The sequence below is a fragment of the Coturnix japonica genome, chromosome 6 (genome assembly GCF_054131305.1).
Source record: "Coturnix japonica strain WE chromosome 6, WE-NBRP24, whole genome shotgun sequence".
Lineage (NCBI taxonomy): Eukaryota > Metazoa > Chordata > Aves > Galliformes > Phasianidae > Coturnix > Coturnix japonica.
The window spans coordinates 23,176,079-23,202,995 of NC_140668.1; the positions used below are offsets into that span (position 1 = coordinate 23,176,079).

At 51.0% G+C, this 26,917-nt stretch overlaps 1 protein-coding gene across 2 annotated transcripts in view; it reads left to right on the top strand.

Moving 5' to 3' along the window:
* The window catches only part of CFDP1 (chromatin remodeling protein CFDP1), a 49,691-nt gene that overhangs the window by 20,646 nt on the left and 2,128 nt on the right, over positions 1–26,917 (top strand). For both annotated transcript variants that reach the window (XR_014947719.1, XM_015873826.3), the window contains one exon: positions 25,687–25,845. Coding sequence is in view for 1 of the 2 variants with exons in the window: in XM_015873826.3 (XP_015729312.1) it covers positions 25,687–25,845 (159 nt within the window). In the remaining variant the exon portion in view is untranslated. The remainder of the gene's footprint in view (positions 1–25,686; positions 25,846–26,917) is intronic.

Consider the following 26,917-nt stretch of genomic DNA (forward strand, 5'->3'; position numbering starts at 1 on the left):
TGAGGGTTTGGACCTTATTGTGGAACCTGACAGAAGGAAGAGCTGTAGGAGAGCTCAGCTTCAGAGACAAATGCCTGTTGTGAGCACAGAGAGCATGATAACCTCCAGCCTGCTCACCCCACGTGCTTCTCTCCACTGGTCTGCAATAGAGCAATTCACATAGACTGACCACAAAGTGATGTAAGTTGTTGCTCTGCAGTGTGCTACTGGTGGAGCAGAGGGGTTGCAGCGAGAAGACGTCTGTGTGTGGTTTCTCTCCTACCTTCAGTGTGCAGAGGAGAAATGGTGGCAGTTGAGGTGGGAGGATATGGAGGGTGAGCTCCTTACTCTATCCTTGGAGGACCTTGAGTGTGTTTGCAGCATCCTGACTTGCTAATGCCATTTGAAAGCTGAATTTCCCGGAGCCTGCTTTGTATACAAAGCTTTTCTTGCAAAAGATGCTCTTTCTTTATGACCTGGCTGCAGCTGATTGGATCCCTTTGCTATTATGACTAATATGCATTCCATGCCATTGTGAGTGGGTGATGGTGAGACAGACACCTCGGAGCCTGGGGTGATCCTGAGCCCTGCAGCAGCACTCACATGCCTCCAGGGAGCAGCTTCATTTCACAGCAGCCCCTCAGGCCTTTTCTCAGACAGCAGGAATTTACATTCCATTTCCAACTCAGTACCGACTGCATGCGGTTATTCAGCTAAAACATGTGAGTTTAGCAGGTACTGGCAGAATGAAGATGAAAATTAAGCAAATAATGAAGACCTTCTGCATATCTGGAGGTGGGATTGCAGGTAGGCAATTGAATAGCTGTGTACTAGCTGGGTATTTCAAGAGCTGTCAGCTTTCTCCTGTACTTCCCTGACTGTGCTCCAGAGAGTGCTGTTCCCCTGGATGGAGAAGTCCCAGCCACTTGCACCAGGGCCAAAGGGCTGGATGTGAGTGTGCAGGGCATGTTGCTGTGTGCACAGGAAGAGGAACCAGCCCTGGACAATATTCATGGGCCCTACAGCTAGTTTTACTTATTTCCTATTCATACACTTTGGTTGTGAGAGCTGAAATGTGACAGTAGCTACACCACTGAGTAATTCCTCTTCAGGTCTTCAATTTGCTGTTGTTTTTATTTTTGTTTTAATTGTTCCTCATTAGTGTCTGTTGGCTGCTTTGTGCTTACCCACCCTTTGAGTCAATGTGGTAACAAGGCTGGGTGCCTTTTTTGGCAACACCTTAGTTTGTGAAGTGGGCTGAGGTGAATTATCCTACTGGGGTTGGCAGGGAAAGGAAGATTTGTCACTTAAAGTGGGACGGCTGGGTCAGTACAGGAGAGAAAGGTCTTCAGCCATCTCAAGAAGATGCTGATTGCTGCTCATTTGTATGTAACACATGCCAAACCCCCTTACCCTCTGGGATCTCATTTGGGAAGTGCTGTGCCTCGTGTCCCAGCCTGGAAGCAATGTGTGCACTGCATGTCCATCTTTTGAAATAGTTTCCCAGGAGCCATGCGTTCTTGTTCTCAGGCATAATGACTCAGTGCCTTCACCCCAGCCTGTTTTACAGTAGCAATGAATGAGATCTCTAGCTCCACTCGTGCTGTCCTGCAGCTCTGCTAGTATGTGTGCAGCTGCCTTTGCCTGGGGCAAGGGCATCGTGTTGGAAATGTCCAGCGGTGCCTGCATGGCTCTGTGCCGCTTCACCCTGTCTTGATGTGGCTAAGCTGAATCCTGGGCTGGACTAACTGGGATCAGCTGTTTCTTTTTCTAGTCTTGCTGGAGGTTCAGCAGAATGGAATCTCAGCTATTTGAGAACTTATATTCTCTAAAGCATCTGTCTTATAAAATACAAACAACCCCCCACCAGCCCAGGGCCTTTGATAATTCCCCAATGAAAGTTGCAGGGCAGTTTTCCCTTAGGGCACTGCAGGTTTTATGAGGCTTTTTTTCATTTGCTTTCATCTCTTAGATCACGAGCATTTCTCCTTCTCTCTCTCTGAAAATTATTGAGGAAATTAACTTCTAATGGGAACCGAAGCCAGCTGTATTTGTATTCCAGACCCCTAGCAAGGTGGCAGAGGGAAGCCCCTGCATCTTCCCGTGTTAGCTGGAAGGAGAGGTGAGAAGGGAAGCCTTGTTTTAAGGTTACAGCCTGGAACTGCAAAGAGCTCCAAAGAGCTCCAGTTCCCATCTGTGCCATGGCTTGAGGGTGTCTGTTTGAGAAGATTGTTTCCACTCCTGCCTTATTTTGTTTTTACAGTGCCTCCCTGCATATTAACTGAGCTGCACCGTGTCCCTTGAGCATCTCCCCATACCAGATGCTTGTGTTACATCGCCTTGCTTTCCCACACTCGCCTTCCTCATTTTTTCTCACGTCAAGAAAAAAGTTCAGCTGGATCATTCTTCCTAAATACGAACCAGCACAGCGAGGCCGTAGTGACACCCTCAGTGATGCTCCCTGCTTTCATTGCTATTGCCCCAGGCTCCTCACATACTGGTGGCTTCATTCTTGGAAAATCAGCACAGCAATATTTTCCAGCATGCTTGTTTGCCAGATCTTTGATCTGCTTGCTAGGCTGTCAGCCTTGCACAGGAGGACTGGGCTTAGAATTCAGGCAAGCCCAGGCTGGATATTTAGAAGTTGAAATCAAGCAATTAGGGTTAAATGGGAAAGTTACTGACTAAAATGCTGGCTTTCTTTTCTTAAAGGAGTTGCTGGCATGAAACTGAGCTCTTGAGGGCAATGATAACCTCCCCCATTGGCATCGGTCTGCAACTGCTCTTTTATTTGCAGAGAAGGCCCCGAGCAAGTGTGTGCCCCAGCCCTGGGGCTGTTTTCTACCCGGTAGAGGGTGCTCAGTGAGGTTGGGTTCCACCTCACCTCATGCTGCCCTGGTGTGGGGGTGAGGAACCCCCAGTTCCTTCCCTTCTGCTTCTTTTTCCCATCCAAAACCCAGAGCCTCGAGGATCTACCCCTACAGATTGAGCAGAAAGGGCACCTTGAACGAGCTCCAGACTGTCTCGAGCTCTCCAGAGTGTGTTAATCCACTCTGCCAAGCCATGGAGTGCTTCATTTCCCCATGCTCAGGTTCAAAGCCTTCCTGATTTATTGGCCCACTGCCCTCAACATCACACTCTTCAGAGCAAGCACAGCTCTGGGACTGCTCTGTTCTGAAGGACCCTCTGCATGGGCAGATAACAGCGCTGCTGACAGTGGCACTGCAGGCATTGCTCTGCAGTACGTGTGGAAGCGTGCATGATGCTCTGGTACCCTCTGTGTCAGGGAGCTGGATTATTTAACATTTCTGTTGGCGACTGCTCTATTTTCTAGGAATCCCAGAGAAAGGCACCTTTGTGCCCTCTTTTCTCATTGTTGTCATTGCATCTACTGCTGGTTATCAACAAAGGTAGATAAAGGACCATCTGACCTGCTCTTGTGCAGCAGCTCTGATATCCTTCTGGGACCTGCGCTTCAGTGCCGTTGCTGTCAGCCTCCAGGCAGCCAAGGGACAATGCAGACGTCTGTTCATTGCTGAGCTGACGGTGTTGAGAACAATGATGGTATTTCTTGAAGTAACAAGTCCTGGGCATGTGCAGTGTTGGACTGCAGCACTGTGTTTTTTTCACTAAGCAGCAGGAAGCAGCAGGCCGGCTTGGAGCACCCATGAGTGCAAACCAAGAGGGAATTTGTACCTTTCTGACAGCTGCAAAGCACAGAAAAGGGAGCAAAGTCTGTCCTTGAGGTGCTTGCCTGTTACACTCATGACCTGCAAGTGTACATATGGCTGTGTGGCACTAGGAGGTAGGTGCAAATGCTCATTCAGCAGCACCGAGGGGGTTAAAGCAAACCCGCACAGGCTGGCTGACTCCAGCTCCTGGCTTTCATAATGCAAAGCTGGTGGGAACCCAGCCCAGTGCTCCTCTCCCCCTGCCACTTCCCCTGCTGGAGGCACGCTGACCTTCCTGGCTCCTGGGGAGCTGCCTGCCAGCGCACAGCAAGGCCTTGCAGAAAGCAGAGGCGTAAGCGCATGAAAGATGAGATTATTAGACTTTCTTGGGAGAGCACTGAAAGAGTAATTTTCTGGCATGCTCTTGTTGTTTCCTTCCAGGATGGCTGGTATGTAGCATGCCTCTCTCCTCATCTGGGACCTGTAGATTTCTCCTTGCAGGAAGCCTGGTAGTGCAGCTGGTGTACGCAGTATCTCCACCCCTCTAGAGATGGATATATGAGGATGTCCTTTGCTTTGCTGTGCCCCCTGCATGATGCACAGCAAGTTGCTTAGGCCAGAGCCCAAAGAGGTATTTAGACTCTTCATCCTGTTCTTTACTTAGATCTCAGGAAGGTTCAGGCACTTTGGTGTGGAACTACCCCCTGGACCTGTGCTATTTGAAGTGAGATGTTGGAGGTACAGCCAGCGTGCTGCCATGCGACTGGAGCATGCCAATTCCCAGAGGAGGAAACTTGTTTGTGCAGCACCTGGCACACTGCTCCTTGCTGCCAAGGCTCCTGCAATGCTGACCCTGCTGCCAGAGCCTTCATCCTGCCCTGTAACCACACTTTGCACTAGAGAAGTGTGAGACAGACAGTGCAGCCCAGAGCCTCTGGTGCAGCATTTGCTTTAAGCGTGGCTCCATTGTGGCATTTTTCCTAATGTGTAAAATCCCTTCTTCCCCACTGTTAGCAGTAACCCTTTGGAAAGCTGGAAGGGCTCTCTGTTTCCTTTCCTGCTCACACGTGTGCACTGGAGTGCCTTGCTGGCAGCGCTGGGCTCTTTGCTTTGGAGGGAGTTTTCTTCCTTCTTTCTCAAAGAAGAGTGTGTAGCATTTGTTTTGGAAACAAAACCACTTGTAGGGGATTACATGGCCTCTGCAAACAGATCAGTACAAAACAGGTCGTGTGCTTTGGGCTGACTCTGGAGCTTCTATGAGATCGCTGCCATCTTGCTTTATGGTTTCATGTCCAATGTATTTAACAAGGGTTCTTTTTTTAAACACCTAAACCTTTGAAGTATGTGGCACAAACAGGATACCCGGCACCTTTCCACTGGTCAGTGCTTTGGTTGCAGGGCCACCAAATGAGTAGGGGTTTTCCACTTAGCTTTTCTCCAAAGCCTTCAGGAGGAAAAGTGATGGTAGATAAGAGGTTGTTTGTCATAGCTGTTGAGGGATACTGACTCTCCTCCATTTTCTTTATTACAAATTCCTCTTGGGGGGGAAAAAAAAAGTGTTTCCTGTCTCCTTCCTGTAGCAGCAGGAGAGCTGGGTGGGAAGCAGATAGCACTACAGTCACAAGGAGCATTTTCCTGGCCTTGCGTGGTGTCCCAGGGCAGTGCGGCCTTTGGAGAGCTTTGATACCTCCCTGCTCCATGGGCTGCAGTGCTGGCATTGTGCTGGGCTTGCAGGTGTCCATGCTGCCTTGTCCTTGGCTGCTAAAGTCACCTTCAGTGAGGGTCAGGTCTGACACTTGTAAACATGCATGAGTGTTGTCCTTGGCCGTGGGATTTCTGGCCATGCTGTTCCTTAAAGAGGTGGTGAGATCATATTGGCAGGACTCAGAATGTGAATCCATATCAGCTCTGCCCTGGGCTGTGATAAACCTGGAGTGAGGCATCCTGGGGCTGGAAACCCCAGGCAAAAGTTGGCATGTTACCTTCACATGTGCATCTCAATGCCAGAGCTGTTGCTTTGTCTGCTGTGTGCTAAGCTGCAGGGGAGCAGCTGGACAGCAGCCACACAACTAGGGAGCCTCTTTTCTGTAACAGACTTCCAACAAAAGAGTACCAGGATGGTCCTGGGATGTCCCAAGTGATGCTCTGGGTAGGCTTCTCAGAGCAAAATATGTGGTTGTACTGAGTTGCTGTGCTTTTCCTCCCAGTTCTGTGCTGCCTGTGATGTGTTGCAGTGCTGATGGCTGATTGATAAACCCTAGGCTGTGCCAGCTGTGACTGCCATGGGGCACAGCCATCCAACAAACCCAGGTGGATGTGAAGGTTTGAGAGTGTCCATGTGATCAGTGCATCATTCTCTTAGGCAGTTTGAGCCAAAGTAGTGCGTTGTTGATGTATTCTGATGGTTACTCAAACAGGTGAAAGCTTGGATCTGGATCTGGAGCTTCCCATTTGTCCAAACTCAACATGGCAGACTGCAGAGCTCCTTTACCCAACTGCTTTAAGCTAAGACTTCTTCTAGGGGTGAAGGCTGGAGATGATCCTGAGTTCAATGGCACGTTTCTGCCTGGTCACCTCTGTGCCAAACCAGTGAGAAGCTTTGGGAGAGGGCTTTGAGCAGGAAACCTCAAGAGATAAAGAACCCTTCTCTTTCTTGGAGATGAACTAACTGATTATTGAGAAAGTTGTTTGAACCAGGTGAAAACACACCAGGACTTTCCAGAAGCCAGCAAATGGCTTGTGCTCTGCTCTCATGGGCATCATCAGGACGTGGCTGTGTTTGGAGCTGTTTAATCAGCGGCGTGCTGCTGTCCCTCTTGCTCTCCAGTGCTCTCCAGCTCTGCCTGTCTCTGTGGATTCATGGTGGCTGATTTGTGATGCTTCCCAGCTTGACCAAGGGCAAACTCCAGAGCCACTTAGCTGTGAGTGAGCGATCTCTCTTCCTCAAGCATGAGAACAGATAAATGTCAGGCTGGGTGTCTGCCACCTGGCTGGTGCATCAGCCTTTCCATTATTATATGTGCACCTTGAGCCTGGATTACATACATATGGTTTTTTTACTGTTGCTGATAAAGCTGAAAACACAGTTTGGAAGTGTTGGAAGGAAAGGGGCCTGTTGATGTTAAATATCGATACCAGTATAGCAGAGCTGGGGTTGTGAGTGAGGGAAGCCTCAAAGCATTAGCTCAGAGGTTGTGCTGAATGCCATGGGGATCCCAGCGCTGTGTGAAGTAAAAGAAGGGCCTTTGTGAAGTGCTAACGTGCTTCAGATGCAGGAATAATGGATGAGGTCCGCTTGGGTGTGCAGGCTGTGGACTTACAGAGCTGAGGATGGGAATGGGAAAATACAGAAAGGAATGAGTCTGGGGAGAGGCCCTGGCAGAGAGCATTTTATTTACTTTGATTTGTGATGTAACTGAAAAGAAAGCAGCTGCCCAAAAATCCAGGTGCCTATGGATTGATTGTTGCAGAGGAAAAGGTGAAGACCCCATTCCTTGGAAATGCTCGGACATCTAGTGAGCTGGATGCGATAGGTTGTTGTAATGGCCAGCAGCTCTCTTTGGAGATGGCTGCTTAGTTTGCTTTGTCAGCTGATCAAGTCCAACAGACATCCAGAAGGCACGATAAGGGCTGGGAATTTCAAAGCAGCTTTCAGCATTATTCTCATCTCTAAATTATTTTAGGACTCGGAGCCACAGGCAGTTAATCTTGGGGTTTGTTGCCCCTTCTCCAACATAGGAGCCATGATGTGGCTTGTGCATTCCTGCTGCTTTTCAGAGGGCTTATGAGCAGAGGCATGGCTTTGTGCAGACTGAGTGTGTGCCGTTTCCAAATCCTTGCTGGTTCCAAGCCTTGCTGTGCTGCGTCTGCAACGGGATTTGCTGAGCCGCACCTGCCATGGCACACAGCTTCCAGCACTGCTTCCACATTTTGAAGCCCTCCTTGAAGATGGAGAGCTGGTTGTAGGGTGTTTTCTGTGTCTCAGTGCTGTCTCAATAAGCCATATCTAGAGGTTCCCCCTACAAGCATGCTCTTGGGTGGTGCTGGAGCCAAGGGTCTGGGTTAGCTGGGCACTTTGGGCACTGGGTGACTTGCAGTGTCTGCTGCTCCCAGAGCTGCTTCACACAGAGATCCATCGTGGAGACTCTGGGGACAGCATCATTTGTGGTTTAGAGCTGAGCCTTTGTGTCATCAGAGTGCATCTCTACATGCAGCTGCAAGTGCTGGTAGTCCTTGCAGTCATAGCTCACCCACTTTGTGATATCTTCTTCATTTTTTCTTAAATTAAATGGAAGCTTCAGTTTCACACATTTCTTTCCAGATTTCTTTAAAGCTTCTGTGTTCACCCTCCCTGCCACTGTAGTTTTCCCTGGTAGATTATAGCCTGCTGGAAAACACAGAGTACATTGTGAGGCCCAAAGCAGGAGCTGACTCAGCAGTCCTTCCATTTCTGCTGCTGCTGTTCATGGAACAGGAGGGTAGGTTTAAAATGCTTCTGCCAAAAAATGTTGCTGCTGTAACAGAATTGGTGCCCATTTCATTAGCAGTCACTGCGTCCTTTAACTTAAGCTTCATAAAAAATCGCAGCCCACTACAGCCTTAACTTAAACACTGGAAAAGAGGGTTTTCCTGTCACATGCTGGAATAATTCTGCTTTTTCCATGAGAAGTGTTTGGGATTTCCTCCCCAGATCTCTGGAGAAAGGCTGCGTCCTTCACATGGCTTGTGTAGCACAGTGGCCCCTGCCCTTATAGGATTAAACTCATGTGAACTGGAGTCTTGGGATCTGCTGTGGGGTGATTGATGGGCCCGAGTGGCAGCGTGTGGCTGGTTGCAGGTTTGGGTCCCTGCATGGTCTTTCTGGATGGGGTCCTTGTGCCTTACATGGGACTTCCCCAGATCCCTCCCACTTTCTGCTCAGACCGTCCCAGCTCTGAGACACAGGACCAGATCTGGAGCCATTGCACCCAGCTCCTGGTGGGAGCATCTCCCTTGTTCTTCCATGCTACATGAATGCATCACTGCCTTGCTGTGCTTCATCTGCTGAGAACAGGGGATGTAAATGGTGCTGGGTGAGTCTTCCTTTCCCTTCCCACTGTCCCTGCTGCTCAGAGCAATGCTGGAGCCTGGGTTATCCAGGGCTCATTGTTGTGCCTAAACCAGATCTTGCCAATCCCCATGAAACCAGCTGCAGGCACGGCAGCAATGAAGGACTGGCTGGGTTGGCCAAGTGCTGCTAATGCGAAGAGGAAAAGGAATCTCATCAAGTTTCTGTGTTCTTTGTAGAGCAAGAAGTGATGATGTAGGTGATGTGCCAAGGAGAAAGTGGCTTTTGAGGAGGGCGGTGGCGAGGGAGCAGTGTTTCACGTGGCAGCTCTGGGAACGGCAGCTGTCTGTCATTCCCAGAAATACACTCAGTGCCATTTTTCCACCAGGAGAATTTAAAGTTATGCTGGCTCGGCCTGGTTTCGTGAATGGATTTAAAACAGGTTTTGGCAGAAAGCAGCCAAGCGCATCAGGAATGGAACAGAAAATATTCTTCACGAGTCCAAGAGCCTGGAAACTGCCTCTCACACCATCTACAGCAAGTGACAAATGCTGTTCTGGTTGTAATCTGAAGTCTTTCTCTTTTCTCCCTCCCCGGCATCCATCTTGTGCATGAGTGCTTAGGCTGTTTGTTAGCAAATTTAAAGCCACAGGCACAGCTATTGTGGAGTCACCGTAGGGCTCCTGCACAGGAGGAGGGACATGTTGCATTAAAAGGTACTTATTAAAGCAGCTGAATTCAGTTTCTTGATTGCCTTGGCTACAGCTTGAGGTGCTTAATCATTTCCTCTTTTATTTCTTCCCCAGTCTGCTGTGCGTTTTTGACAGGTGATTATTAGTGCTGAAGGAGCTGACAGCTCTGGTAGTCTCAAGTGCTGTCAAAGTCCTTATGCTAGTTACAGTGCACACAGGTTGCCTCTGAATACTTGGAAAGCAAAGTAGGAAACTGGTACAACATGAAGTGTGTCTGTCCAGGGCAGCAGCTGCACTTGTCCGGGTGCTGGCAGTCCTTATAGACCACAGAGAAAGTGGTCAGCATCAGACCTAAACCCAAGGCATGAATACTTGTCTCCTCTGCTGGAAGGCTGTGAGGATGCTGAGACTGGTTGCTTGGGACATGTCCCAGTTACACTGTGTTACAGGCTGGGATAAGTACCACACAGGCTGCAGCTGTGCTTTGAGATCTGTTGATAGAAGGTGGAATGTTCCACCATAGTGGGGCCTTGGAGAAGAGCCTCGTGGAAAAGGTTTTGACAATGGGAACTAGAAGATGTTTGAGGTCCCTTCCAGCCCAAGCCATTCTATGATACAATTCTAACTAGCAAATACTGAGATGAAATTAATTCCATGAAGGGACCTGTTTTAACTTGTGTGTGATAGACAAACCTTTGTGGCTGTCATTGAAGTTTGCCAGGGTCCTACTTCGTGCACACACAGGGGGATCGCTGCTTCCATGCAGAACTAATGCTGCTGTAACGTGTTTTTTGAATGGGTAGGTGCAAGCTATGAAAGTTGTTTTTCTAACGTGCTGTGACTCTGCTTGCTTCCTTGCCCTTAGTCTGCATCTGTATGTTTCTAAATAGTAGGAGGAAGAGGGCAGAGAAAGAACAAAGGCTCATAATACAAATGGAAGGAAACTAGCGAAATTCAGGAGGAAATGGACAGTGAGAAATACAAAAAGATCCAGCTGTGCTGAATGCATGGGGTGTGTGTGCGGGGATGCTTTCTGCTGGGTATTCAGAGGGGCAGAGCCCAAGACCTGCATTGTGGAGCTGAACTTTCTTTTGAGTCAGTGACCTATTCAGACACCTAACAATATCCATTATGTACAGTCAGCTTGTTTATGCCCAGTGCTGGACTTTATTACCTTTTTTCACGTACAATAAAACAATATCCTCATGCAGAGCAGCCAGGCCCAGCTCTGTTTTGCTCTGAATGCCTGACTGTCTGCTTTGAGCAAGCACCTCAGTTTGTGCTTGATGGCGACGCCCAAGGAGAGCATCTGCTGATGAAAACCCTTTCCTCTTGGTTGACTGATAGCAAATGTCCCTTTTCTTCAAAAGACAAGGGGGGAAAAAAGTAGCAAGAGGTGGCCAGAGTTGCAATGATCGCATCCCTTCCCTGAGGCACTATGCAGAGGTGAGTTCAGAGACACACTGGGGTCTGGTGGCACCAGCCCATGGTTCTCCTGCATCCCTGCAGGATGGAGCAGCAGAGCCTGGGGCACTGCAAGAGTACCCCTACTTTAGAGGGGTGAGCAGTGCAGCTGTGTCCTTGCAGGTGGGGCTGCCAGCCTGTATGAGCTCTGTGTAGGTTTGCTCTGCAGCTAGCCCAGGTTTAGCCTACAGGGAACCCCCTGAGAGGCTCCACGTTCCCTGCAGAGCTCAGGGCAGCAGCTGCACGAGTGCCTGAGCTCATTCTGTGCTGGAGGATCCTCTCGGCCTTGAGTAGCCCAAGGCTTTTGCCCTGTTACTCCAGCACCAGTTGTCGTAAGGTCACGTGGCCGTGCCATTGCTCTAATGAACGTGGGAGTTGGAGTACTGCTTTTGGATTAGAGAGCATGGTGTAAGATAGGACTTGACCTTAGCCTGCAGTGTTCTGCGGGAGAATGTCGTTCTCGGAGGAGGGAGGTGCACAGCCCAGCCCACAGCAGAGCAGCTGTGAGCAGTGATTGAAAGCACTCAAGCTGGAAATAACGTGTGGGTTTTGTTGGGAGAGTAATTTGGGCACTGGAGCAAGTCTGTGCAGGCAGCAGTGCTTTCTCCTTCTGCTTAAAGGGTGAAAGCATCTTGGCAGCTCGCTTCTTCAGTTGCATGCCCTTGTTTTGTTTAACCACCACTCATTCAGTTCGGGCTGCTTAGCTGCTGTAGTAGCTTAGCTGTAGGAAAAAAATGGATTCTGTGCATTCAGGGAAACATCTGTCGTCCTTCTGGGCAGAACCTGCAGTGAATGCTGTTCATGGAGCATGCAGAGAGCTCCAGTTCCATTCTGCAGCCATACTGTTGCTTCCAAGAGGAGAGGACAGGCTGCAAAAGGTGGAGGAGGTGGCTTAGCAGCACCGCCTCACATCTCCCAAGTCAGGCAGGTCCTCTGTGAAGCCTGGGATATATGTGTAGCACATGACACACAAGGAAGGCTTTTGTTCATGTTTGTTCTCAGGTTGTTGTGCAGCTTTGCTAGCTGAGCCCTTTTAATTGTCTTTAGTACCCAGAACACTGGGCTTCAATGCAGGTCAGCCTGAGCTGTGTGTGCCTGCCGTGAGTCTTTGCAGTAAGAAGTGAGGAGTGGAGCATTTAAATGGGGAAAAAATAGGAGCTACAATGCAGCTAGATAATGTCAATCTTGTCATTGCTTTTAATATTCACTGCCAGGCACAACGATCAAACTTTGTCATTTTTAAGTTAAGTAACCCTTAGTCCTACTCAGCTTCTGTCTGCAAACATGAAAGGGATGAGTGAACCCACAGCTGCTAACAGCACATCTCAATTACTTATATTTCACTAGGTATTTAAAGATTTAGGTCTGGGCGTAGAGGATGAAAGGGTTTTTCTTTATCTTTTAATAAGAACCTTGTCTTTGCAGCTAGGAAAAAGAGGAGGGGCTGAAGCATCCAGCAGCATGTTCCTCTCTTCCCTGCTGCCTCCTCTGTGTGGGCTGGGGGTAGGGAGATCCCACAGGGAGTAAAACCATGACCCTCTTGGGCTCCTGCTTACCACAGCCCTGCCCCACTTCCCAAAATTGATGGGTAAGGATGTGTCGTGTTGGAGTTCTCATGACATAGCCTGGCTTGCAATGCAAGAGACTGAGCGATGTACGTGGGAATTAAATACGTGGGGCTTTGCACGCTTTAAATATGAGCAACAAAGGGAAGGATCATCTCTTCTCAGTGCCTGTAATGCGAGAAGCTTTGAAAAATCCCCGTAGTCGTTTGTTCTTGCTGTCTCCACTGGCTGACAAACCCTTTTGGGAAAGGACATTGTTAGCCTCGTGCTGCTGGGACCTGGTGTAAAACAAAGCCAGCAGCTCTCGTGTCCCCTCAAAGGCAGCAGTGTATTGCAGGAACAGAGCTGCTCTCCTTGGAGTAGCTGTGCAGTCTTAGAAATAAGAAAACATACAGTCATGGTGATCGTAGAAACCAGTGTGAGTTAAAGCTTCTGCCCCTGTTCAGGAGAAGGGTGTGAGCAGCTCCCACACAGTCCAAAGCAGCAGCCAGCACCCCGCCAGCCCCACGCCAACAGGTCACAGCAAGCAATGGAGCTACTTCAAGGGAGTTCAGTTTGGTGGTGAGCTGTTGTGTATGGCATAACAGCCTGCACTGGTGCCTTGGGATGCTTGCTTTGCTGTGAGCTGAAGGATGGGATGTGGATGGCTGTTTGAGAGGCAGCCTTGGGGTGAGGTGGAGCAGGGTACAGCAGTCCCCATGTGCTCCATGCCACCAAACTGAGCCACCTGTGTTCTTCTGCAGAAGCATTCCTTGTCTGATGTTTCACTGCACTGAACCCTGCCTGTATTTGTGCCTGGCTGAGAAAGCCTTGGGGTGCTGTGGAAGTACCAGTAGCTCAGCTGCACACCTAATCCAGGCCAGGGATTTTCTCTGCTGTGCTTTCATTCCTTTACTTTTTAGGCTTATCCAGTTGTTACAGCCTTAGGGCCAGCCTGATGGCAAGAGGCGCAAGGTGAGGAGGACATCATCCTGCTGGGGAGGTGTAGCTGGGAGCCAGGTGCACCAGGTGCCTCCCATCCTGCTGCTTCCTCTCTTTGTATCCCAGAGCTGTGTCCTTGCTCTCTCGAGTGACTCCTGAGATGGAAAAGAGCTCATTGCAGTGGTTGAACCCTGAGAGCTAACGCCTTTAGGTCACCTTTCCTGGTACCGCCTTCACCTTTGGTCCCTCTGCTCATGTGTTTGTGCTCGGGCCATCCTTTCCTCCCCTGAGCTCTGAAAGAAGTGCCCGGTGCATCACACAGCTCACCCAGATGTGCAAGGTCAGGAAGCCAGCAGGGGAAGGTCTGCCTCAGCCCGGTAAAGCAGGAGAGCCAGGTTAAACCAACAGTTGTCCTGTGAAGTGGCTCCCTGGGACATTACAGATGCAGGCTTTGCTCTTCTGAGCTCTGCTCAGGTACACACCCCACCTTGGAGGTGCTCCTGGAGGATTCCACTACAAAGGAGAAAAAAAGTGAAGGGGATTTTTGTTCTTAATGTAAGAATCCTGCATCTAAGCTGTGCCTGTGGGCATGTATTTAACTGGTGAGAGCTGTCAGTTTTTCTTGCAGCGGAATTTATTATTTTGCTGATGCTGCTTCTGTCTGGAGTTAGTGTAGCAATAACAGAGATAGAAGCTCCGATTCTTACCTGCATGATGTCACCATGCTGCCCACTGGGCTTTGGGCAGCTCTATTCTCCTCACTGTGCGGCAGGAGATTCCATCAGGGCCCCCAGGGTGAGATTCAGATGCTCACAGATGGGGTCTGGGTATCCGAATCCTCCAGGGAAATTTATTGGGGGATTGTAGTTTCCAGTGTTCTGATTTCACATCCAGAGGCAGTGCTTTGTATGGAAACAGCTATGGTTTTTTTCCTTTTGTCTCCTGAGTCTATCCGGTCCCTTTCTAGCCTAAAGAGATGTACTTATCATCAATATCACTGTCCTTACATGGTGGTCTTACACAAGGTTGGAATGAAGCTGTAGGCTAAGTCGTACACATGTCCCAGAAGCAATGGGCTGCAGGAGTGATCTGCTGCCTCAGTTTAACAGTCAAAGCAGAAGAAAGCTGAGGGAACAGCCTCTTTTTTTTTCTTTTTTAGCTCAGAAGAGCACATCTCTGCTAATTGGCTGTTAAACGAGATTGCTCTCTGCGAGGCACTCTTGCCTTATGAAGCCTTTAAGGAATAATGCTCTGATCAGCTGCACGTAGGGCGCTCAAATACAATCTGCCTAATGAATGTGGGGCTCAGAGCATCATTCAGACGTTAGGGAGCCAAGGTTTTGGGTTAAGGAGCAGCCCCTTGGGCTGGGAATGTGCTTTTTTTCTGAAATGCTAATCTTGCAGACAACAAAGGCTGCTTTTTAATCTCAAAGGCAGTGCAGTCAGGTTGGAGCTATGGCTCTTAGCTGGAGGTTTCCAGGGCTGCACGCATGTTATCGCACGTCAGGACCACCGGTGAGCCACCCACTTGCCTGTGCATCCTTTGGCCCAATTACTGTGCATACAAATATTATGTTTGTGTATGTTTACTCCATTTGGAAAAATCTGAGCCTTGAGGGATTGCAGCTTCCTTTTGTTGTGAAGCAGACTAAGCTGAGAGCCAGCTGAAGAAATGCTTCTTGCTCACCAAGCTGTACTTACGGGGGGGGTCTGGGAGCTGCCACGCTCTGTGATGGGGTGGTGGGAAGGCTGCTGCTGGTGCTTTGATTTGGGGTCAGAAAGGGCGGTGTGGAAGGAGGGGCTCTCTGAGCATAGGCAGGCACCTTCCTTCCCTATGCAAATCCTGCTGTGCTATGCACGGCTCAGCCCCAGCAGCCTGCTTGTTGTGGGGCATGGAGAGGGCTCACAATGCTTAGGTGCCTGTCCCCCATCTCAACTGGCTGATGCACAGCAGCCCAAAGCCATGATACCACACAGCAGGGGAGAAATGAGAAGGAGAATGGTGTGTGCTCTGCTACATTAGAGCTAATGCAGGGGGTGTTTTATTGCTGATATTAAACCTGGATGAGGGCAAAGAGAGAATGCAGCTGATGCACAGCACCTGCCCCTCACAAAGTGCCCAAGCCTGTAGAGACCTAGCAGTGATTTGGTAAATCACAAGCAGGTTTCCAGCCTTCCCTATAATGGTACTCTTACATGCTACCCGTCCAATGGCCTCAATTACTGGTGCAGCAGATTAATCTATAAATTGAGGTGGGTGTAGAAAAGCCATCAGAAAGCAGCATTTAGTGCATGGTGCCTCATGCTCAGTGCTGTCTGCCTCTGGTTGTTCTGACCAGACAGATAATGCAGTGCCTTGTACTAAATCATGTCACAGGGAGAGCGCTGAAAAGTGGTCTGGGTGCAGTGTGCATCTGCAGGGAGGTTTCTGCATGCAGCAATGTGCATGGGAAGTAAATGGGAGTAATGAGATCTGCCTGACCCCAGCATCCAGCTCCTCTTTTCCCTGCTCCCCCCACCATGCTGCTGGGAGCCCGTGGGCTGTGCTGCTGGTGCTGTGACCTGAGCCAGGGATCAGCCTGGGGCCACATGCTGCTGTTGCAGCCCCACGTGGAAGCGGAGCTGCTGGCTGAGCTGAGTCAGGTTGCCACCTCTTGGTAAGGTGACATTACAGGATGTCTGCCCACAGACTTTGGTGGCCTTTTCTTTGGGAGGGGAAAGGAGGAGGGGAGGAGGTTTCCTTTGCGAGGGCAAAAGGCTTTAAACAAAGCCCAAATTCTGCAACTGCTGGCTAAGTTAAAAGAATAAAAAAGCAGCACTGGCACTCTGTGCTCCTTTCCCAGCTCCTCCTGACCCAGAGATGTGACCATCTTTACTGGCGCCTTTCCTTTGTGCTCCTTTCTCAGATGAGAATGATGTGAGAGTTTCTTCCCTTGGCAAGGTCTTTACCCTGCTTGTGTTTTGTGCTCACAGAAGGGGTTTGGGTTGGGAAGAGAAGGGCAGTTGGACTAGATGGTATTAGGGGTAATTTCCAACCTTAATGATTTGCTGTGGCAGGGACTTCCTAGAAGGAATGGATGAGGTTTGATTTGGTATTAATTGACTCCTCAAATCTCTAGCAGCAGACCCTGAAGAGAGCTAGGCATTGAAAGCCATGAGGTAAGAGGAGGAGGTATGGTGTGCCCTGGGAGCCCTGGGGTGGCTGTGTCCCAGCTGGGATGCACGCTGTCCCTGCTGGGTGCCCATGCTGGGGTCACAGCATTTCCCTGCACACTTACGGTCAAGCTGCAGCCTGCATTTTCCAAGGAGGCATCCACTCACAATGGAAAGACTTACAATTTGGGATCCACCACATCCTTTGGGAAGCTGTTCCCATGGTTAATGCATTTACCATGTAACTATTTCAGCTCCCTGAAGGAGATCGAAGCCTCTGCTGGCAGCCTGCCTGCCTTACTCGGTGCTGCTGAGCTGCACTGTGGCCCTGGGACAGAAGCCTTGCTACAGAAGGGCTGGGTGACCTATCCTAAAGCTGGGGACCCAGAGCTGCTCGCTATGGCTGTGAACATGGATGGGAGTCTGTTTGGTCTTCATTCAGCAGCACGCTGCTGGTCCTGGGTGGATGGTACATGCACATCTGCTTTGCCCTCAGTGGCTGATGGGTCACTCAGGATTTGGGAAATCCTCCCGTGCAGAGGCTGTGGGATTCTCACCACTGAATGCCAGAGACACTGTGTCACCAAGAGCCTGGCTGGGCTCTTGGTGTCCCCATTCCACTTCCTAAGCAGCTTTTGGTGGGTGAATGGTGACCATGAGACCTGCTGCTCTGTGCAGGAGGTGCCCAGCCATCCTCTTTGCCCTCCAGCCAGAAGGGCACAGCAGAGCGAGGTGACACCTGGGTCCCTTTGGGGTCTGGCAGTCTGTTTCCAGCCAGGTGGATCCCTGGGAAGAGCAAGGCAGTGCTTCCAAGTGCGGCTGCCAAAGCTTAAAGGCTCAGAAGTGGCAGTCAAAGCTCTTCAGCCAAACCCTGGAGAAAGAACCAACAAGACAATCTTATTTTCTCATATTCTCTACACTTTGGGCTCTCTGCTTTTGTCTCTTGGTTTGTTACTGAGCTGTTGCTGTGGCCATCAGCTGTATTAAAAAAGCAAAGTGCATCCTTCCATTGGTTAACTTCCCATTGCTTTCAGCAGGCTGGACTTCAGCTTCTGTACAGCAAAAACCTTTGAGGGCACTTCCCTCCAGACTTTGCCCCTGCAGTGCCCGCCCTGGTGGGCTCCTTTGGCCAGCTCTTGGTCTGTGTCGGGGCAGCACCATGGAGGGGAAGGTAACTGATGGACACACCATTGATGCTGCCCTTCTCTGAAGCAATTAAATGCGATCGAGTCCAATTTCTTGTTTTATGGCTGCTCGTAGCAGTGCCCAAATGTTTATGGCTCCCTGTAGGCCCATGTGCTGCCAGGACAGCCTTCCCACTGGAAGTTAATATATGATAGTCGTGCTATTTATTTCCTTGCATGACACTGCAAAGCAGCCGCTGCCCTGGGTGGCGCAGGCTGGTTACTCATTACAGCGATACATTTGTGCCAGAATGCCCGGATGCTTGCTCACCCTCCTTTAATTTCCTGGGAACTTTCCCCTGTCCCAGGCTGCCCAGCTTTGCAAACATTTGCGTGTGGAAGGCGGTCTATTTGTTTTCATCGGGACTTTGCTTAAAGCTGTTGGATTAATTGCTGGGGGAGGGGGAGACCCTCCTTGCTCCTGTCTGGCTTTCTCACCCAGTTCTGATCAAAGCCTGCTGCTGTGGGAAGCTGACGGGGCTGAGTGCAGAACCCTGGGGTCCGGTGTTGTTGGAGGGGCAGTTTTCTCAGGCTATTGGAGTGCCTGGCACCATAAGGAGCAATCTGCCAGCAGCCCCGGCTGCTCCGCCATCCCCACGCATTCAGTGCAATCTCGTTAGTGCTGGAACAATTCCATTAGCAGCACTGCTCCACACGGTCTGCAGCAGCCCCTGTGCCGATCAAATCCAGGTCCACGCAGTGAGACATTCCCTGCGTACCGAGAGAGCCCGAACAAAAGGTTTGCTGTTAGACAAAGGGGAAGGAGCCGGCCTCCAAAGGGAGGCAGAATTCCTCCTCCCGTCACCAGCAGTTATTTTCTGGCTGTTCTTTTTTAAGAGCTGGTTTTGTGACTGCGGGTCCTTTTGCGTTTGAAGATGTCGACGTTTTTAAGGTCTCACGGTGAAATCATGTCAGGGCCAGCGGTTCCAGCAGCTCTGAATGTTCTCAAACAAATGCCTTCTAAGATAAAAAGCCGTATGTGCTCAATCCCAGCCCAGCACTGTGGCCATGGTTGTTTTATTTGAAACCTCCAGGCTGAGCTCAGCGCAGTCGCAGGAGCTGCGGGTGCTGGGAGTTGTTCATTCACTCTTATTGCTGTGCCTCAATATGGGCACCGGTGTGCTCAGCAGGATCCAATGGATCCACGTGAGAACAGTTTGGGGAGTTCTGATGTTTTAGCTGAAAAGATTTTAACGAGTGTTTTTAGCTTTTTCTTCCCCCACTTGGCTGCCATAAGCTGATCAGCTCAGCTTCACCGTGGTTTTGCACAGTGCAGTAAATGTGAATCTTGGAAGCACATGGAGAATGCACTCAGGGACCGGTCAGCGTGCAGACGGTGCGTCCCCATAGGGCAAGGCACAGGTAGGTGTATGCTGGTGGATTTGCAGAGTCTCTGCATGCTCAGTATGTGGCCAGGTCAGTGCTCACATTCCATCACGGTGCAGACAAACCAGGTCCCTGTCTCCAATGGCAGGAGCAGCTCTGCTCTGTATCACTCTTCAAGCTGCTGAACCTCCCTGGTGGAAGCTGCAGCCTCCAGCTGGGAAGGGACAGCTTGTCCAGCACTTGGCCTTGGTGATGGTGCTGACGGGGCCGTGGCTCTGGCTGCCCACCAAGTCCTGAGGGGAGGGTTCCCATCCGTCAGCTGAGTGCTGGAGCTGTCAGACAGGCAGACAGGGCTGCTTAGCACTGGCTTGGAGCCGTTAACGTCTTCATAGCATCAGGAGTCAGCTGAACGCTGCAGCTCTTTCAATTAGGCTCCTGTTGAGCTCCATCCGCTGATACTGTAACGTCGTTGGCTGGCCCTGCTGCAGTGCCTTGGAGGAGCGTGCTGCTGGAACAGCCTTCATCTGTGCTGTGTGCTGGGCAGGAGCCAGCTGCAGGCTCCCCAGCATCACCCTGATGAGGAGGGCACTGGGTTTTGGTTCTGCTCTGCCCATACAGCTTGGGGCAGCTGCAGGGACACTGGTACAGAGGGGCCTTGTGCTGCTGTGCCCTGTCCCGCGGTGACAGCCTGTACGCAGCCCGTGCTGCCCAGCCCCATCAGCACAGCCCTGTTTCATTGACAACAACCTCATAGCAACTCTGTCTGAAAGGCCCAAGGAAAACGCCGTGCTTCCTCCAGCTCTGTGGCCTCAGCGCCACAAGCATCACAAAGGCTGTGGGCCCCAGCAGGAAGCTTCAGTCCCTTCCCTAATGAGGTCTTCCTGCTGATAAGGGGACCTGCAGGGCAGGGGCTGGCTGAGCCAGCGAGCTCCTGGGTGCCGTCATGGGGGTGAACATGAACTCCACAGACCATGGAAGGAGCCTCCAGCCCCAGCATCTGCTAGAGAGGTGCTGTGCTGATTTGGGTGCCCATGGAGGGGCACGGCATCCATCAGTCCTCTGATCTTGGTGTGCATGGAGACCTATTTGGTTCTGCTGGTCGCAAGTTGATGTTGAAACACATTTCCATCATGAAAGCAAGGTTCAGTCTGCTTTAACAAAGCAACTTTGTGCCGCTTGTGAAGTTTCACATAAATTCACCACGCTGGATTAATAATAAATCCAGCAATAAACCCATTGTCAGCATACCAGAGCATTGCCCTTGGACAGGCCTGCAGCTCTCTGCTGCTGGGAGGTGGGACTGCCACGTGACACCATCCGTTCCCCACTGATTTATCTTTGGCTGCAGATACCACCAGCATCAAGTGGCCTGCAGCCACCTCACCAGGACAGCATCCAGCATGCACTTAGCCTGTCGCATCACTGTGGCTTCTGCATGCCAGTGGTAACCACGTCTTCTCAGCTGTGCTTTGATTTGCAGAGCTGTCGGTGCGTCCTTGCTGGCAGTCCTCAGTGAGCACTCTGCTCACAGGATGCACGGTTTGGTTTGAAGGGAGGACAGTGGGACAGGCAGTCCGTGCTGCAGTGGGTAGGAATCTTCCACTTCTTAAAATGAAGGTATTTCTTGGCTGCATTAGTTGCCCAGCTGTGGTTAGTTTGTATGAAAACCATTTCCTGCTGTTAAGGGATACTGTTTGGCTTCACAGCCATTCATGGCAGAACAGATATCTTCAAACCTCTGTGCTCTTCTCTCTGCTGGGTGAGTCTCTCACCTACGTCCCCCCATCAGAGCTTTTGGGGTGACCTCCAGCCACAGACACAGCTCACAGCTGGTGATGACAACCTGGAGAACTTGCTCAGCATTGCTCTTATGGCTTGTGTGCGTCAGTAACTGTGCTCTTAGATGTGTTTGCTTGCACTATCTCCCATAAATGTTCCTTAAGAAGAAGGCTGTTGGCTAAACATCACTACCAACCTATTTTGTGTTCAGTGTTTGCTTCTTATGTATTAAGACTTTTCTGCTAGAGAAGCTGCTGTCCATAGAATGATCCAAGCAGCAGCAGCAGCAGGCTTTGCAGTCTGCATACTCCCAGGGAACCATCAGAAACAAAGAGTAGAGGGCTTGTGATTTCAAAAAGGGGAGCAGGGAATGCTCCTGGCGCCTTTAGTAGAGCACCCTTCATTCCCTGTTGATGGGACAATGTGCAGTGTCACTGGTCACTGCCTGCTTTCTTTTGTCACTGGCTCACTCTTGCTTGGCTGACTGGTGCTTGTTCAGCTGCTGTCTGTTCTCCAGAAGTACTTCATAGGCTGGTGGAATGGCTTGGGTTGGAAGGGACCTCAAAGATCATCTAGTTCCAATCCCTGCCCTGGGCAGTGCTGCTGACCCCTACATCAAGCACTAGATCAGGCTGCCCAGCTCCCCATCCAGCCTGGTTACCCATCCAGCCTGGCTTGGAACACTCCCCTAAAGACACATCTTTCACAAAGACAGGACATCCTTTTCCAGGTGTTACTCCTCAGTAGCTGTGGGATGGGCATTGTGAGCAGCAGAGGCCAGCATGCAGAGATGTCTGAGATAGGCTGTCGAAGGATACGAGTCAGGCATTGGAAGCCCTGGAGGTGTTTAAGAGACATGTGGACATAGTATTAAGGGACATGGTTTTGTGATGGGGTGCAGTAGGTCACGTTGATATTGGACTAACCTTCAATATCTGGAAGGCCTTTTCCAGCTCATGTGGTCCCATGAAACATGCAGGCACGTGGGAGGAGCAGCACAGGAGCGGTGCAAAGCTCTGCCTTTGGGCAGCAGGCATCCTCCCCATGCATCAAGGAAGGAAGTAACAACCTTGGTGGCAACAGTGCATGCACAAATCTCCCTGAATCACTGCCTTGACGTGAGTCAATGGTGTCACAGAGCTGTTCACAGAGTGGGCTGGGCGAGGAGCTGCATGCAGTGCAAGGCATGCGAGGCGTTCCTCCTGGTGCTGCTGCCAGCAGCCCTGCAGCTGGAGCCCATCCCTGGTTTGGACGCTGCGTTTCTCGCTGCAGCGAGTGCGGTCAGAGGGCTGGAAGTGGTGAGGAATGAGGAAAGCTTGGAAGAACAGGCGTTGTTTAGTCTAGGAAAGAGCAGGCTGAGCAAGGCAGGCGTGAAACCCTTTCAAAGACATAAAAGACTGCTGCAGAAAGTGAGGGAGTGAGCTGTTCTGGGTAGCTACTGCAAAATGATAACAAGAAAACTCGCACGAGTGGGAGGCCAATGGAGACCCCAAACCTGCAGCATGGGTGGGATTGGCCTCATTGCATCCAGAGAGGAGAGCAGCCCTCTCTTTGTCAGTCAGTCAGTCACTTTGCAGGGACCAGCATTCTCCCATTCTCCTATTGCTCGGGGACTTTTTAATTGTGGAAATCGAGAGCGTGGCTCTGTGTCCTCAATAGGCAATTGTCCTGGTTCCCATCCCTGGATCCAGTATGTCTTAGCAAATTACTTTCTCTCTTTTAAATGCCTTGGTGATTAAAGATGCCACAGCAGATACCCTTAATGAGTGCAAAAAGGCTAATAATTCCTCGTGCTGGCAATGAATGCAATTAATCAGGCCCCGTTACTTGATTTTTAAACAGATGAGGCATTTAAGGCCAAGCAAGTTTTTAATTGGACTTTAATGTCTCTCATTTACTTCATGTTGGCACGGGTGTAGGAATTCCCACCCCCAGGTTTGCTGCTGAGTTTATTCGGGGTGATGAGCGAGGAATCTGCAGCAGACGTGCTTCAGGCCATGCTGGCCCAGCCATGCTGCAGGGAAAAAGCAGCCCATCCCAGTGCTGACGGCAGCTTGCAGCGTTTCAGGAGCAGGCGGTAGCCTTGCATCCTGCACCTCAACACCCCAGAGGGATCCAGATGCTGTCCCAGTGCATGCTGTGCTTTGCAGAGGCTCTCACCCATTTCAGAGATGGCCGAGGGCATAGCCCCTATTTCTGCATCCTCAATTCTCCCACAGCGAGGGCATCAAGGTGAGAAGTTAGCTCTGCCCTGAGAAACATATGGAATACCTCATGTTACAGAGCTTCTGCCTGCCAGCCCGGGGTGCAGGTTGGATTGGTTGTAGTGCTTCCCTGGGTCTGTCTCAGTGCATCCTTAAGCCACTTGCTGAAGCCCACAGCCCCATGGCAGTTCCTGCATCGCTCTGTGGCTGCCTTGCACACAGCGCTAATTATCTGCACAAATCAGTGCCTCTGCAACATATTGGAAACAATCTGAGATATCAAAGTGTGGCAGGCATTTGTCTTCCATCCCCTGGATTCTCTTCAAATAACCTCCATCTGCCAGCTCCTGGCCCAGGGCACAGTGAGCTGCTGCACATAAACACTGCCTGGCCAGCGGCAGGTAGCACCTCAGGGCACACTTGCCCAATGTTTGTTTGGTCTTGCTTGTTTGTCATACCTCCTCTGCTCACAACCTGAGTGCTCATCTGATAGTAGGGCTGGTAGTTGTGCAAGGCTCGCGTGCAGTCCCAGCTGCAGGGTCCAGATCTCTCCATTTTTATCCTGTTCACAGCACCGGGGCCTCTTGCACCATTTTTCTTCCCCCAGTGACCTGTAGATAAGGATCCTTGGAGCTGTCGTGCTCTACAGAGTAAGGGAAGATAGGGGCTGAGTGAGGATGAAGCTGTGTTGCCCCAGATAGGGGCTGCCCAAAGATGTTGTGGGTGCCCCATCCCTGGAGTTGCCCAAGGCCATGGATGGTGCCCTGTGCAGCCTGAGGTGGGAGGCACCAGCCCACAGAACTGGGTAGGCTTTGAGGTCCCTTCCAGCCTAAACCATCCTATGATCCCACGATTCTGTTACTGCTTGATGATGGTGTGGACATTTCAATGGGGCGTTCATGTGAGAAAGTTGAACAGCAGAGCCCCCCGTGTGCCCCATGTCCCTGTAGGCTGTGGGCACACTCCCCTGCAGTGTGCAGACCAGAATAAGTCAGAGGGCCAGGCCCTGGGATACTCCTGCTCCTCTTCCCACAGACCCAGAGCTTACTGAGATTCCCTTAACTCAGGGTCTTATCCCCCATATATACCTACATCAGGAAGCTGCAGCCCCAAGTGACCGCAGCCAGCCATTCCTGCACTGTGAATCTTCTGGCTGAAGCTCACAAGGATGTCATTTTCTTTGATTTAATTCCATGTAAACTGCGGAATTATTTTGCTTTGGAGGGCTGCAAATGATGGAAGCATAAACCACACTAATGATGCGATAAGGACAGCTCTGGATGCGGGGGCAGGATGTGCCTGCTGCTGCCTGGGGAGCCGCCTGCCGCTCACCTGGGGCCCCCTCCCCACATTCCTCCATCTCTCTGGAACGAGAATCATTTCCTCTTCAGCTTTTTGCAGAGGCACAGGCCTTGCAGACGTGGAGCTATCTCTGGAATGTGTGTAAACAAGGAGTTGACGGATGTTGTTCCCCCCCTCCTCTCCCAGGCTGGTTTAAGAAGGGGTTAATGCAAGTTTGCTTTGCTGCTTCCAAGCTTTGAGAATTGTCTTCCCCTGGCAGCGACCTGCTGACCCCAATCCTCTGTGTGCCTTTCCCAGCAGAAAGCCGAGCTTTGGGGCCCAGGCACGCGGGGTGGGATTTCAGCTCTCTGTGAACAAGGGGAGGAAGGACAAAGGTGGTCCTGGGAGCTGGGAGCAGTGTGGGATCCCAGCGCACGGCGAGTGGTGTGTCATGGGATGGGGCTGCCCGTGGGATGGATGTAGGCTGTATGGGAACATTTCTCAATGAGAGGGCAGCGAGGTGCTGGCACTGCTGCCCAAAGAGCCCTTCCATGGAGCTGCCTGAGCTGGTGGGGACAGCCAGCCTGCAGCAGGGCATTGGAAATGGAGGGTCTTGGAGGTCCCTTCCAACCCAGCCATTCTGTGATCCTGTGAGATGGGCCAGGAGCAGGTTTGCATGCAGAGGACTGTTCCTGGTGGTGGGTTCTGGTTCCTCCTGTTTTACAGGAGGTTGGAACGTTAAGCAGGGGGACAGAAGCTTGGAAGTGGTGTAGGGGCTGGGATAGAGTGTGTCTCAGTGGGGGTACAAAGAGCTCCAGCTGTCAAAAACACAACAAAATTAATACATAGGTGTGTTGAGTGCACAACTAATGAGAGCAGCCTGGGATCCAAAGGGTGTCTGGGCTCAGAGCAAATGGCAGCAGCCAGAATCTAAAGCTATTTGAGGGTGAGCTGGAACCTAATGCCGAAATGGTTAATTCCTGGATGTGCTGTCAGCACTAGTGACGCACTGAGGCTGGATCCCTTCCAGAAAACAACACTTTAACCCGAAGACAAAGAGCTGGGCTTAGCACGGAGGTGATCAGTGGAATGGCTTGGCCTGGTGTATACAAGGGGTCAAGCCGGATGATTTAATGATCTCTCTTGGCCTGAAAGCTCTCTGTTCTCTTAAGAAGATAAATGAAAAAGCCCTTTCACAAAAAAGCCAGCACTCAAGATGTGCGTGTAATGAACTCGACACTTCCAGGGCAGCGGCCAAGCGGGCTCTGCGGGCAGACAGACCCTGCCTGGAGCTGCTGGGGCTGCTGCCCATCTGCTCACCACCAGCCAGGCCACCGTGTGCACACATGGCGTGTCTCAGCCCTGCTGCTCATTGCTGGCCCCCTGTATTGAAGCACGGTTTGCTCCTTGTCTCCTGCAGGGTGAAGAGGCCGAGCGGTATCAGCGGCCTCCTGGGGAAGATCGGCTCCAAAAAGCAGAAGATGAGCACACTGGAGAAGTCCAAGCTGGACTGGGAGAACTTCAAGGAGGAGGAGGGCATCGTGGAGGAGCTGGCAATCCACAACCGAGGGAAAGACGGGTAAGAGGGGCTGGATCTGACCACAAAGCCACATTTCCCACCACTCCCACATGCATAGGAACCCATCGCGTGCCACTGAGAGTCCAGGAAACATGTGGGATTTCTTAAGAATTTATTCTAGGGGTACGTAAAGCTGCTTTAGGCATTACAGGAGGACAGGTGAGGCCTGCGGCAGGTACAGGCAGACTCCTCTCGCTCTGCTAACAGCCTCGTGACCCTGAGCCCAGCTGACGCACAGCTTGCCTGCTCCTTATCTCACCTGCTGTTGGCCCAAACCGGTCTAACGCAGCTCTCCACAAGGAAACACGATTGCCTTTGCCCAGTTTTGTTTAAAAAGAAACAAGTCTCCAATGGGGTGGAATGGCTTCATCCTGCTCCTCCAATGGCATGCTCCAGCTGCATCTTCCTGCATTTAAATGTATGCAAACCCAGAGCAGCTGGCAAGGTGCGTTACAGATGATGGCAGCTCTGGGCATCGGATGTGTGCACCAAGCAATGCTCACGCCAGTGAAGTTAATGGAGGCGTCATAAAAGCAAGTGACGATGCTGTAAATAAAGCAGAAAGCTAATAACATGCACTGCGGGGAAGGACAGTAAGATCAGAAGTGGCGTTTCCACTGCAAGTGCTTTGCTAAGCTTGGGAATATGTAACCGCTTTAGTGGACATCTTGCAAAGTGTATTCTTATCTAGCCACGCATTTATTCTGTCTGCAGGAAAAACTCAGAGCTTCTGCATTCTGACAGCTTTGGTTTAGGGTTTCAGATGGGTGTTTTATAACGGCTGCTTTCTTAGGCAGGCTGAGAGCCTCTGCCCCTTCCATGATCAGTTGAGCAATCATTGACACATCTGAGGATACCGCAGGGAGCGGTTCTGACCCTTCAGCCCAGCAGGGCACCACCTCACTGCAGCACTGCGGGCGTTATGGACCCCTGCTCCCCGCCTTGCCCTGCAGACAGGCACATCTGCACTGTGTCCCTGCTGAAACACCACATCCCCACTGCATGGCATCACCACCACCCCTTCTTTCTGCTGATGGTGCCCGAGGTGTGGGGGGACACTCCTTGCCCCCAC